At 39.5% G+C, this 13,735-nt stretch overlaps 1 protein-coding gene across 3 annotated transcripts in view; it reads right to left on the reverse strand.

The window, feature by feature from the left end:
• Nucleotides 1–13,735, reverse strand: part of LOC132401500 (uncharacterized) — an 85,270-nt gene that overhangs the window by 38,014 nt on the left and 33,521 nt on the right. For 2 of the 3 annotated variants that reach the window (XM_059983530.1, XM_059983534.1), the window contains exons 6-7: nucleotides 10,578–10,762; nucleotides 3,823–3,977 (exon numbers count right to left, since the gene is read on the reverse strand). In XM_059983530.1, the coding sequence (XP_059839513.1) occupies nucleotides 3,823–3,977; nucleotides 10,578–10,762 (340 nt within the window). Of the gene's footprint in view, nucleotides 1–3,822; nucleotides 3,978–10,577; nucleotides 11,941–13,735 lie in introns of all 3 variants that reach the window. The other variant, XM_059983540.1, reaches the window with a different exon arrangement.

A 13,735-nucleotide genomic window follows, 5' to 3' on the forward strand; every position in this document is an offset into this window, starting at 1 on the left:
TAGGGAGTTTGTGGAGTGTCTAAGGGATGTATTTTTGGAATAGCTTGTGCTTGAGCCAACCAGGAACGAGGCTATTTTGGACTTGGTGATGTGTAATGAACAGGAATTGATAAGTGATCTTGAAGTAAAGGAGCCATTAGGAAGTAGTGATCATAACATGATAAGTTTTTATCTACAACTTGAGAGGGATAGGGGCAGATCAGAGGTATCAGTGTTGCAATTAAATAAAGGAGACTACGGAGCCATGAGGGATGAGCTGGCCAAAGTTAAATGGGCGGATGCCCTGGCAGGAAAGACAGTGGATCAGCAGTGGCAGATATTCTTGGGCATAATACAAAAGATGCAAATGCAGTTCATTCCAATGAGAAGGAAGGATTCAAAGAGGGGGAAGGGGCCACAGTGGTTGACAAAGGAAGTCAGATATTGTATAGCATTAAAGAAAAAGAAGTATGACAGGGCTAAGATGAGTGGGAATACAGATGATTGGGAAAGTTTTAAGGAACAGCAGATCTTAACTAAAAAAGCAATACGGAGAGAAAAAATCAGGTATGAGCTCAGTCTAGCCAGGAATATAAAAGGGGATAGCAAAAGCTTTTTTAGCTATGTGAAGAGAAAGAAGATAGTTAAGAACAATGTTGGCCCCTTGAAGAATGAATTGGGAGAATTTGTTATGAGAAACAGGGAAATGGCAACAGAATTTAATGCATACTTTAGATCTGTCTTCACCAGGGAGGACACAAGCAATCTCCCAGATGTATGGATGGGCCAGGGTCATAAGATATCAGAGGAATTGAGACAGATTGACATTAGGAAAGAAACTGTGATGAGTAGACTGGTAGGACTGAAGGCTAATAAATCCCCAGGTCCAGATGGTCTGCATCCGAGGGTTCTAAAAGAGGTGGCTCAGGAAATTGCGGATGCATTTGTAATCATTTTCCAATGTTCCTTAGATTCACGATCAGTTCCTGAAGATTGGAGAGTGGCTAATGTTGTCCCACTTTTCAAGAAGGGAGGGAAGGAGAAAACGGAGAACTATCGCCCTGTTAGCCTAACGTCAGTCGTGGGGAAGATGCTTGAGTCCATTATTAAGGACGAAATAGTGGCACATCTAGATGGCAGAAATAGGATTAGGCCGAGCCAGCATGGATTTACCAAGGGCAAATCACGCTTGACTAATCTGTTGGAGTTTTTTGAGGGTGTAACAAGGATGTTAGACGAGGGTAAGAAAGTAGATGTTGTGTACCTAGATTTTCAGAAGGCATTCGATAAGGTGCCACATAGGAGATTGGTGAGTAAAATCAGAGCTCATGGCATTGGGGGCAGGATTTCAACATGGATAGAAAACTGGTTGGCAGATAGAAAGCAAAGGGTAGCAGTGAATGGGTGTTTCTCAGACTGGCTGGAGGTGACTAGTGGGGTACCACAGGGCTCTGTATTGGGACCACAGCTCTTTACGATTTATGTCAATGATTTAGATGAGGGCATTGAAAACTATATCAGCAAGTTTGCTGACGATACTAAACTGGGTGGCAGTGTGACATGCGAAGAGGACGTTAGGAGAATACAGGGAGACTTGGATAGGCTGAGTGAGTGGGCAGATACTTGGCAGATGTCATTCAATGTGAATAAATGTGAAGTCATCCACTTTGGAAGCTGGAACAAGAGGGCAGAGTATTGTCTGAACGGTGTCGAGTTAGGTAAGGGAGAAATGCAAAGAGACCTAGGAGTCCTAGTTCACCAGTCAATGAAGGTGAATGAGCAAGTGCAACAGGCAGTGAAGAGGGCAAATGGAATGTTGGCCTTTGTTACAAGGGGAATTGAATACAAGAGCAAGGATGTTCTTTTGCATTTGTACAGGGCCCTGGTGAGACCACACCTGGAATATTGTGTACAGTTTTGGTCTCCAGGTTTAAGGAAGGACATTCTGGCAATTGAGGAAGTGCAGCGTAGATTCACTAGGTTGATTCCTGGGATGGCAGGGCTGTCTTACGCAGAGAGATTGGAGAGATTGGGCTTGTACATGCTGGAATTGAGGAGATTGAGAGGGGATCTGATTGAAACGTTTAAGATAATTAAAGGATTTGATAGGATTGAGGCAGGAAATATGTTCCAGATGTTGGGAGAGTCCAGTACCAGAGGGCATGGATTGAGAATAAGAGGTCAGTTATTTAAAACAGAGTTGAGGAAGAGCTTCTTCTCCCAGAGAGTTGTGCAGGTGTGGAATGCACTGCCTCGGAAGACGGTGGAGGCCAATTCTCTGGATGCTTTCAAGAAGGAGCTGGATAGATATCTGATGGATAGGGGAATCAAGGGATATGGGGACAAGGCAGGGACTGGGTATTGATAGTGAATGATCAGCCATGATCTTAGAATGGCGGTGCAGACTCGAGGGGCCGAATGGTCTACTTCTGCACCTATAGTCTATTGTCTATTGTCTATAACTTCATAGAACTTTAAAAAAAATTAAAAATAGCACAAAAAAAATCAGAGGTGGCATCATTTGAAATAAGTGATTAGATTAGTTTGGAAGGAGGAAAACAAAATTGAATAGATAGGGAGTAAGTGTGGAAAACAGGGAAAAGGAACACAGATTTATTGCCTATATTATTTGTAAAGAAAATTCAAATCTGTTCCACATATATTTAAATTCTTTGGGAACAGCAAACCAAAAAAGCAATCCTCAGTGTGTACAGAGTTGGATTTAATATAGGATTTCTCCCTGAATCCTATTTGTTGGCCCTCTTTACTGCTCTCTCCTTATTTACTGACTCTTTCTTTCACTCCATAATTATTCCACTTTCTTCCGTCAAGCTCAAGCACACAGTTTAAGATGACAAGCATTTTATTTTATCTTAGCCAAGGAGGAAAAAAAATCAAATTGTATTTGACAGATAATGTCCTCCAGTATTATTGGTTCAATAATGTTAAACCCCATATGGTTATAGACATTGAGCTACTGAGACTCCCCCCAACCCCCCGCCCCAAGTTTATTTTTCCAATACTATATACAAGGGATTGTAAAATGATAGAATATCAGTAGGAAAAGGGGAATTAGGAAAATTTTAGACATGAAAATATATTAATCAGTTTCCTCAAATAAAAATTTTAAAATACTGAATTGCTAGGGCTGTGTACAATCTACAGGATAAATATTTTAAATTCTTAGTTGTGCAATGTTCAGGGTGTTACAGAGAAAATGTCTTCATGCTGGAATCAGCCTTTTATTTCTTTACGGTAGGAACTCAAATATACTGTTTCCATAAACTCCCACGTCTACCAGATGCAATATGAACACTGAGAAAGTCTACGTTAAATTCCTCAGTTACTTGTGCCACGATGAGACCATGCTAGGGTGGAGGCGCAACACCTTATTTTCTGTCTGGGTAGCCTCCAACCTGATGGCAGGATTATCGATTTCTCTTTTCGGTTTAAAAAAACTCCTCCTCCCTCCCTACTCTGGCCTTTTACGTCTCCTTATCAGGCTATCACTTCCCTCCGAGACCCTCCTCTTCACCTTTCTCCTGTGGTCCACTCTCCTCTCCTACAAGATTCCTTCCTCTCCAGCCCTTTACCTTTCCCACACACCTGACTTCAGCTATCTTCTTCTAGCTATCTCTCTTCCCCTCCCCCCATCTTTTTATTCTGGCATCTTCCCCCTTCCTTTCCAGTCCTGAAGAAGGATCTTGGCCTGAAACATTGACTGTTCATTCATTTGCATAGATGCCGCCTGACCTGCTGAGTTCCTCCAGCATTTTGTGCATTTTGCATTAGTTTACAAGCTTTCATTAAAAATAACGCAGTCCAAATTCAATATTTCCTCACCGGAGATCTCTTGCAATGTGGTCTTGCATGGACAAAGTACTAGTGTAGTATTCCTCTTCACACTGATGAAGGGCAACTTGGGCCTTTAACAATTCCAGCTTCTTTTGTTCAAGCTGAACTTCCGCTGCTTGGTGCTTCTCAGCATGCTGATTAAGCTTTAAAGGTTTTAAGGAACAATACATGACTGATACAGCAATTGAGATAAAGCATTAAATTTCTCTACAGTTATTGTTGTCTTTTACCATCAGAAAACCAGTAGTGGCCTAAAGATCTTAGTCAATTCCACTCATCAATTGCACAAACCTGTTTCAAAATCATTCTGAGATAATGGCTTGTCCTTGTTAATGAAGAAATAATTAATCACAGTATATAATTAACAAGGAAAAATAAATCATAATTTATAATTATTGTATTATTTAAAATAAATATATATTTGTAAAAACATACAGTTAATCTGGTTGATTGGATTTATTAAGCAATAACGAAAGCAGTAAAATGTTAAGGATCAAATGACTGAAAATTGTATTTTAATCTCCAAACCTGAATTCCCAGAACTTTCCAAAGCTTTTTGTACTTCAAAGAATGCAATTTATTTATCTGGCTCCTTCACATTTTGAGCTATTTGCTTGCACTCCCCAGTGATCTCTTGTAGACAGTTTCCAGGAATCTGACTAGACGCTCCTACAAACACTGCCCTTTCTAAGAGGTATGCTATATTCACAACTTGCGAGGAAGGTGAAAGTCTACAGTGTTTAAGATCAGAACAGAAATTTACTGATCAGGAACTTTGTATTATAAAGGAATGTAGTCTGTGGTCAAGGATGACAGAGGGGTGAAGAAGACATTTAGTAAGCTGTCCTTCATCAGACAGGGCATTGAATTTAGCAGCAAGGATATTATGCTGCAGTTACATAAGTTTTTGTGAGGCTGCACTTGGACTTTGATCTCTCTTTTGTAGGAAAGACATTGTCAAATATGGAGAGGATGCAGCAGAGTTTTACACATGGCCATGCTGGATCTCTGCTCTCTGGAGTGCAGAATAATGAGAGGTCACCTTATAGAAGTTTATAAAATCATGAAGAGTATGGATGGACAGCCTTTTCCTCAGGACTGAGGAGTCTAAAACTAGTGGGCAAAGAAACAAGATAAGAGGGAATTTGAGAGGGAGAAGCATAAACCACATGTATCAGTATTGTAATGGAATAAAGCGAATTACAGAGGCATGAGAGAGGAGCTTGCCCAGGTGGACTGGAGGAGGATACTAGCAGGGATGACGGAAGAGTTGAAGTTTCTGAGAATAGTTCACAAGGCACAAGATAGATATGTCCCACAAAAGAAATTGTTCTCAAATGGCAGGGGTAGGCAACCGTGATTGACAAGGGAAGTTAAGGACTGCATTAAAGCAAAGGAAAGGGCATATAATGTAGCAAAAGCGAGTGTGAAGTTCGATGATTGGGTAGTTCTTAAAATCCAACAAAATGCAATGAAAAAGCTATAGGAAGGAAAAAGATTAAATGAGGATAAACTGGACAAAGAAATGGCAGATGAACTTAATGGTACTTTGCATCATTTTTCACTGTGGAAGACACTAGCAGTGTGCAATAGGCCCGCGACTGGCAGGGAGCAGGAGTGAGTGCCATTGCTATTACAAAGGAAAAAGTGCTAGGCAAACTCAAAGGTCTTAAGGAAGGTAAGTCACCTGAACCAGATGAACTACTTCCCAGACTCCTGAGAGAGGTTGCTGAAGAAATAACGGATGCATTAGTCATGATCTTTCAAGAATCACTTGATTCTGGCATGGTCCCAGGGGACTGGAAAATCAAAATGTCACTCCACTTTTTAAGAAGGGAGGAAGGCAAAAGAAAGGAAATTATAGGCCAGTTTGCCTAATCTCAGTGGTTGGGGAAGTGTCAGAGTCTATTATTATGGATGAAGTTTCGGGGTACTTGGAGACTAATGATAAAATAAGTCAAAGTCAGCACGGTTTCTGCAAAGGGAAATCTTGCCTGACAAACCTGTTAGAGTTCTTCGAGGAAGTAACAAGCAGGGTGGACAAGGGAGAGGCAGTGGATGTCATTTACTTGGATTTTCAATGATAAGGTGCCATACAAGGTTGTTTAACAAGGTAAAATCCTATGGTGCTACAGGAAAGATACTAGTATGGATAGGGGAATGGCTGACAGGCAAGAGGTAGCATGTGGGAATAAAGGGGGCCTTTCCTGGTTGGCTGCCAGTGACTAGTGATGTTCCTCAGGGGTCAATGGGATTGCTTCTTTTCACATTATTTGTCAATGAATTACATAATGGAATTGATGGCTTTGTGGCAAAGTTTGCAGATAATACATAGATAGGTGGAGGGGTAGGTAGTGCTGAAGAAGCAATGTTGGCATTTTTTTCAAAGGAAATAGAATATAAAAGCTAAGAGATAATGCTGAGGGTTTATAAGACACTAGTCAGGCCACACTTGTGGAGTACTGTCAACATTTATGGGTCCCATATCTCAGAAAGGATGTGTTGTCATTGGAAAGAGTTGAGGAGGAGGTTCACAAGGATTACTCTGGGAATGAAGGGGTTAACATATGTGGAGCATTTGGCAGCTTTGAGCCTATACTCACTGGAATTTAGAAGAATGCAGGGCGATCTCATTAAAACTTACCAAATGTTGAAAGGCTAAATGAGGTGGATGTGGAGAGGATGTTTCATATGGTGGGGGTATCCAGAACTAGAGCGCATGGCCTCAAAATTGAAGGGTGACTCTTTAGAACAGAGGTAAGGAGAATTTTTTTTTAGCCAGAGAGTAGCGAATCTGTGGAATGTACTGCCACAGACAGAGGTGGAGGCTAAGTCCGTGGGTATATTGAAGGTGGAAGTTGATAGTTTCCTGATTGGTCAGGGCATCAAAGGATATGGCAATAATGCAGATGTATGGGATTGAGTGGGATCCAGGATCAGCCTTGATGAAATGGTGGAGCAGACTCGATAGGCTGAATGGCCTAATTCTGTTCCTATGTCTTACAATCTTATGGTAAGGGATTTAAAAGAGACCTGAAATATAACTCATAAACAAAAAAGTTTCTGCAGTTGTTGGAAATCCAGAGAAATTAAAATAAAGAGGCAGGTTTGGGAGAGTGACAGGGCTAAGAGCACTATTGCCTCAGAGCTCCAACAACCCAGGTTCAATCCTGTCTGTGTGGAGTTTGCATTTTATCCTTCTGATCTCCTGGGTTTCCTCTGGTTGCCCCTGTTTCCTCATACATTCAAAACATCTATGGGTTTGTAAGTTAACTGGGTGTTGTAAGCTGCTCTTAATGTACAGGTGAGTGGTAGGAGTTGATAGGAATGTATGTAAATTTAAATCTTATTAGTGTACTTGATAATCAGCAGGATCTTGGTGGGGCAAAGAACATGTTTCTGAGCTATATCATTCCTTGAATCTAAGACAATAAAACATTTTATAAATACAAGAGCTGAATAGGACCATAAAGGGATTAGCAGAAATTTTTGCCTCAAGGAGAAAAAGCAAACAGACAGAATGGTGCATTAGTGCAGAGAAATTTAAAGAGGGAACACATTGAACAAAAATTCAAGAGGATAAATGCTCTAATCCAAATATTTTAAGAATTATGGGAAGAGAAATCTGAGTAATTAACTCAACAATTTATTAGAATATGATATAATGCCAAGATGATCACTAGAATTAGGATATATTCAAGGGGAACAGGACACTCCAACAGAATTTTAGACAGTCATCTTAGACACAGAAAATGTAACGGAAATATGCAAATGTTATTGAGGAAGACTGCTGCAAGTTACAGAGGACATCAATAATTTGCAAAGTGGGAAGTATTTGGCAGATGAGATTTAATACAGATAAATGTATGGTAGTGTATTTGGAGCATTTATTCTTTAGAGTCTCTCCAGAGAGGTAGAGTAATAATAGGATCAGACTACAAACATAATCACTAAATGTTGAAGTACAAGTTAGTAAAGCAAAAAAAAACCAGACCCAAGAGTTTTGTTTTAAGGAAGGATTTAATTGAAAAGGAAGGTATCAGACATTGCTTAGTTCACAATAGGGCCTGGTTATCAAAAGGATACAGCTGCCCTGGAGATGATTTACAAGGACGATGTCAAAAGTGCAAGTGTTCAAACATCAGGAAAGACCAGCTCTCCTTCCCTTTGAGACAAGACAGCCGAGCCCTAAGAGAAGTCTTGAAAATAATGAAAGGCTTTGAAAGAATGGATAACAGAAAAATGTTGCCATGTAGGAAAGAACATACTATAAGACCATTAGTATAAGTTAGACAGCAAAAAATGTGATAGAGAATTCACAAAAAAACTCTTCATGAAAGAATGGTGAGAATGTAGAACTTATTACCACAGGGAGTGGCTCATGCAGATACACTTAAAGGAATGTCTGAAGAAGGCATGAAAGAGAAGGGGGTTTCTGCTGACAGATTTAGATGAAGAAAACAGAAGATGACTCTTAAGGAGTAAAAAGGTCAAAGTAAACTGGTTAGCTTGCGCAGTCAGTCCAATACTGTACTGCATAAAATCTATGTAATTTTACACATCTGATGAAAATAAACAAATATAAATTTTGAAGACTATTCTTTGTTGTTTGTGGATTATATAAGTAACAGTAGAGAACAAATGATTGTATTTACTTCACTTATTATTACTTTGAATTATTTAACTTAGCGTGGTTTTGCACAAATCTACTGTACTGAAAACTTTGTTTTGCATTGAAAGTTTTTCAAATTTGTTATCAAAACCAACATGCCAACTTGATTAAGTGGAACAGCACGGCAATAGTTAGACATGATATTACTGAAAGATCATCTGGTGAGGCATTATGAGTGAAACTGAGAAATAAGAAGGGGAGGATCTCCTTATTGGGATTGTACAAAAGTCCCCGGAAATTAGAGGAACAAATGTGCAGGGCGATTAGGGAAAATTGTACGAATAATAGGGTTGTCATTGTAGATAATTTTAACTTTCTTAACAATGACTAGGATTGCCATCATGTTAAAGGTTTATAAGAAGCAGAGTTTATTCAGAAAATTTGATCAGTAAAGTTCCATAGTGTACCGGAGAGACAAACCTTGATATACTCCTGTGAAATAAGGAAGGGAAAATGACTGAGGCCTCAGTGGGGGAACACTTTAGGACCAATGACCATAGTTCTGTTAGTTTTTAAAGTAATTATAGAAAGGGACAGAACTGGTCTGCTAAGGAATGGCAAATGGAATTTAATTCGGGCAAGGACAAATCAACGTAGGATTCTTACACTGAATAGAAGGACCCAGGGTAATGTTGCAGAACAGAGGAATCTTGGAATATAGGTGCATAGTTCCTTTAAAGTAACAGGGTGGTGAAGAAATCATTTGGCATACTGGCTTTCATCAGTCACAGCATTACATATACTTGGAGGTCATGTTGTGATTGTTAAAAAGGAGTTGGTGAGGCCACACTTGAAATATTGTGTTCTGTTTTGATCACCTTGTTATAAGAAGGATGTAATTACACCAGAAAGGGAGTAAAAAATATTTACTAGATTGTTGGCAGGTCTCAAGGGACTGAGTTAGAGGTGGAGGTTTGGCAGGCTGGGCCTTTACTCCTTGTAGCATAAGGAGTGATGTCAGAATATTTAAAAACATGAGAGGCATAGAAAGCGCAAATGGTCTTTTTCCTAGGGTTGAAAAAAAATCAAAACAAGAGAACATAGTTTTAAAGTTGAAAGTGAAATGTCTAGTAAGAACTTGAGGGGCAACTCTTTTATATCTACCAGCAGTTGATAGGTATATGGAAACAGCTGTAAGAGAAAATGGTTACATTAGATACATTTGAGTATGTGGACAGGTATATATATGGATGACAAGAGCTCTAGTGATATGGAACAAGTTCTTGGAAATGGAATTAGCTTGAATATACATCTTGGTTGGCATAGACAAGTGAGGGCCAAAGGGTCATTCTCCATGCTGGACAACTCTGTAACTCTATTTAGAGGCTATAGCAAAAAGAGATTCACAATAAATAGCAGTGTTATCTCAAGAATACTGGCATGGCCTCAGCAGGCCAGCAAGAAACTTAATATTTCCTACTTATTACTTGGCGAGATGTGTCTTCTTTTAGCTCAGCACCTCTCTGAGATATAATGGCTCTCTGGAATGGCCATAAACTTAGCCAAGACTTTAATCGGAAGCTCAGCCTATTTTAAAAGCCATTACCTTAATTGTTACATAACTGGAGCTTTAGATTGCAAAGTAAGACAGCAGTTGATTCTCATATTTGATTAGTACTGTACAGTATATGATCAAGAGAGACATTACTAACATAGAAATAGAGTAAATGGAAGTCATGCTCTTCTAATATTTTGAAATAGGAATCAAAATTATCCTGAAAATCCTACGAACACACATTGCTTAGTAATTAAAGCATATCATTTCATTTGCCTTAGTATACCACAGAAGTTTTATACAGTTGGAGTCCAGTGACTATATGAAATAAAAAACCCGATTAGGTAAATATGCAAATTTAAATAATTTATGCTAGACAGTTGTCATATTTCAATGACCTGTGCTCCAAAGTAGGATAGTAATGTTGGATTTGTCAGGTTTGCATTTCTCCAGAGTTAAATTCATTTTCCAATGTTTTTAACCTTGGAAAAATGCAGATTTTTATGGAATATACAAATACACTTAAAATGTAAGATTTTTACAAAGTGAAAAATACCATAACTCTGTCAAACAAACCTGTTTCTCTAGCAACCAGACTTGATGTTTTCCATCTTTTGCTGCAGCATTTGTCCTTTCCAGTTCCTGTTTGATTTTCACCAGTTCAGACTCCTTATAAGCAATATCCTGATTAGCAATTTGCTTTTGTTTCTTCATTTGGACCATCTCCTCTATCAACAATCTCTTCTCTCTGGAACTAGACTCTATATCAGTTATATTTTTAGTCTTAATGCATTTCAATAGCAAGCGATTACTAAAACTCTTTGCTTGGGATGAAGGGTGAAAGACTTTAGGTGTGAAAATACTGCCAATCTTTTCCTCAATCTGATTGTTTCTGAGCAAAAGAAGTTTTACTTTAGAACACAAAAACAACTTAAATACATATTGCAGAAAGGCAGCCTGTCACTTCTCTTTCCTATAGATGGAAAGGCAAAGTTAAAATGACAAATTTACCGGTTGAGAGCTAATGTAATAACTGACATTTATGTAGAAAATAAGGCCCTTAACAACTCATTGTAGATTTCTAATGTTAAGGTGGTTTGTGACAATCTATGGTATGTAAGTTACATTATTTACAGCTGCCATTAATCTTAAAATGTTAAAATAAATTGTAGTGCTTTAACGGAGTCATAAAACACTACAGCACAGAAACTAGCCTTTTGGCCCACCTAGTCCATGCTTAACCATTAATCTGCTTAGTCCTGTTGACCTGCCCTTGGACCATAGCCCTCCATATGCCTCCATCCTCGTACCTATCTAAATTTCACTTTATTGTTGGAATTGAACTCACATCCACCAGTTAGTCCAACTAACATTTGTTCTACACTCTCACCACTCTCTGACTGACCCCCTTTAATATTTCACCTTTCACCCTTAACCCTGACCACTAGTTCTAGTCTCACATAACCTTTGTGGAAAAAGCCTGCTTGCATTTACCCTATCTGTACCCCTCATAATTTTGTATGCTTCTCAATTCTTCCCTTCATTCTTCTACACTCCAGTGTATGAAGTCCTAACCAGTCAACCTTTCCCTATAACTCAAGTCCTGGCACCATCCTTGTAAACTTCCACAATACTCCAAATTAGGCCTTGTCAATGTCATATACAACTTCAACAATAACATCCCAACTCCTGTACTCAATACTTTGATTTATGAAGCCAATATGCCAAAAGCTTTCTTTACAACCCTATCTACTCATGATGCCATTTTCAAAGAATTATGTATTTCTATTCCCATATCCCTCTTTTCTACCACACTCCTCAGTGCCCTACACTCACCTTGTAAGACCTACCATAGTTTGTCCTCACAAAGTGCAACATGTCACACTTGTCTCCTGAATTCTTTCTCAAGTGTTCTCTTGCATTTCTTATACTCCTGTTGCTATAACAGAAAATTTTCAGTATTCGAGTCAACAGTGTAGGTGAGCTTTTTTAAGCAAAAGTTTTGAGAGAACTACTTAGGTCTAATTTTCAAAAAGGTTCAGATACAAGCATCAGCATTTCTCTTCATTTAATAATACTAATAAAAACAAGATTCAAATATTGCTTTTTATATATAAACTTGGAAGCACCAAATTCAAGCACTTACAGTGTCACTAATCCAGGAATAACTTTTATTGCTGTTCACAGTATCAATCCATTCACTGCAATATCCCAATAAACATTTGGAATTGCACACTGTTGATTAGTTTTCAGAAATCAGCTGCAGAATTAAATAGCTCTGAAAGAACCTTTGATGCTCTGCTGGGTCACCTAAGCCAGGCCGACTAGATCTAGTATTAGGTAATGAACTGGGTAACGAACAGATCTCTCAGTGGGTGAGCATCTGGGAGACAGGGACCACCACTGCCTGGCCTTTAGCATTATCATGGAAAAAGACAGAATCAGAGAGGACAGGAAAATTTTTAATTCGGAAGGGCAAATTATGAGGCTATAAGGCTAGAACTTGCTGGTGTGAATTGGGATGATGTTTTTGCAGGGAAATGTACTATGGACATGTGGTCGATGTTTAAGGATCACTTGAAGGATGTTAGAGATAAATTTGTCCCGGTGAGGAAGATAAAGAATGGCAGGGTGAAGGAACCATGAGTGACAAGTGAGATGGAAAACCTAGTCAGGTGGAAGAAGGCAGCATACATGAGGTTTAGGAAGCAAGGATCAGATGGGTCTATTGAGGAATATAGGGTAGCAAGAAAGGAGCTTAAGAAGGGGCTGAGAAGAGCAAGAAGGGGGCATGAGAAGGCCTTGGTGGGTAGGGTAAAGGAAAACCCCCAGGGATTATTTAATTATGTGAAGAACAAAAGGATGACAGGAGTGAAGGTAGGACCGATTAGAGATAAAGGTGGGAAGATGTGCCTGGAAGCTGTGGAAGTGAGCGAGGTCCTCAATGAATACTTCTCTTCGGTATTCATTAATGAGAGGGAACTTGATGATGGTGAGGACAATATGAGTGAGGTTGATGTTCTGGAGCATGTTGATATTAAGGGAGAGGAGGTGTTGAAGTTGTTAAAATACATTAGGACGGATAAGTCCCCGGGGCCTGACAGAATATTCCCCAGGCTGCTCCACAAGGCGAGGGAAGAGATTGCTGAGCCTCTGGCTATGATCTTTATGTCCTCATTGTCCACGGGAATGGTACCGGAGGATTGGAGGGAGGTGATGTTGTCCCCTTGTTCAAAAAAAAGATAGTAGGGATAGTCCAGGTAATTATAGACCAGCGGGCCTTATGTCTGTGGTGGGAAAGCTGTTGGAAAAGATTCTTAGAGATAGGATCTATGGGCATTTAGAGAATCATGGTCTGATCAGGGACAGTCAGCATGGCTTTGTGAAGGGCAGATCATGCCTAACAAGCCTGATAGAGTTCTTTGGGGAGGTGACCAGGCATATAGATGAGGGTAGTGCAGTGGTTATGATCTACATGGATTTTAGTAAGGCATTTGACAAGGTTCCACACTGTAGGCTTACTCAGAAAGTCAGAAGGCATGGGATCCAAGGAAGTTTGGCCAGGTGAATTCAGAATTGGCTTGCCTGCAGAAGGCAGAGGGTTGTGGTAGAGGGAATACATTCAGATTGGAGGGCTGTGACTAGTGGTGTCCTGTAAGAATCAGTTCTGGGATCTCTACTTTTCGTGATTTTTATTAGCGACCTGGATGTGGGGGTAGAAGGGTTGGTTGGCA

Source organism: Hypanus sabinus, chromosome 1 (genome assembly GCF_030144855.1).
Source record: "Hypanus sabinus isolate sHypSab1 chromosome 1, sHypSab1.hap1, whole genome shotgun sequence".
Lineage (NCBI taxonomy): Eukaryota > Metazoa > Chordata > Chondrichthyes > Myliobatiformes > Dasyatidae > Hypanus > Hypanus sabinus.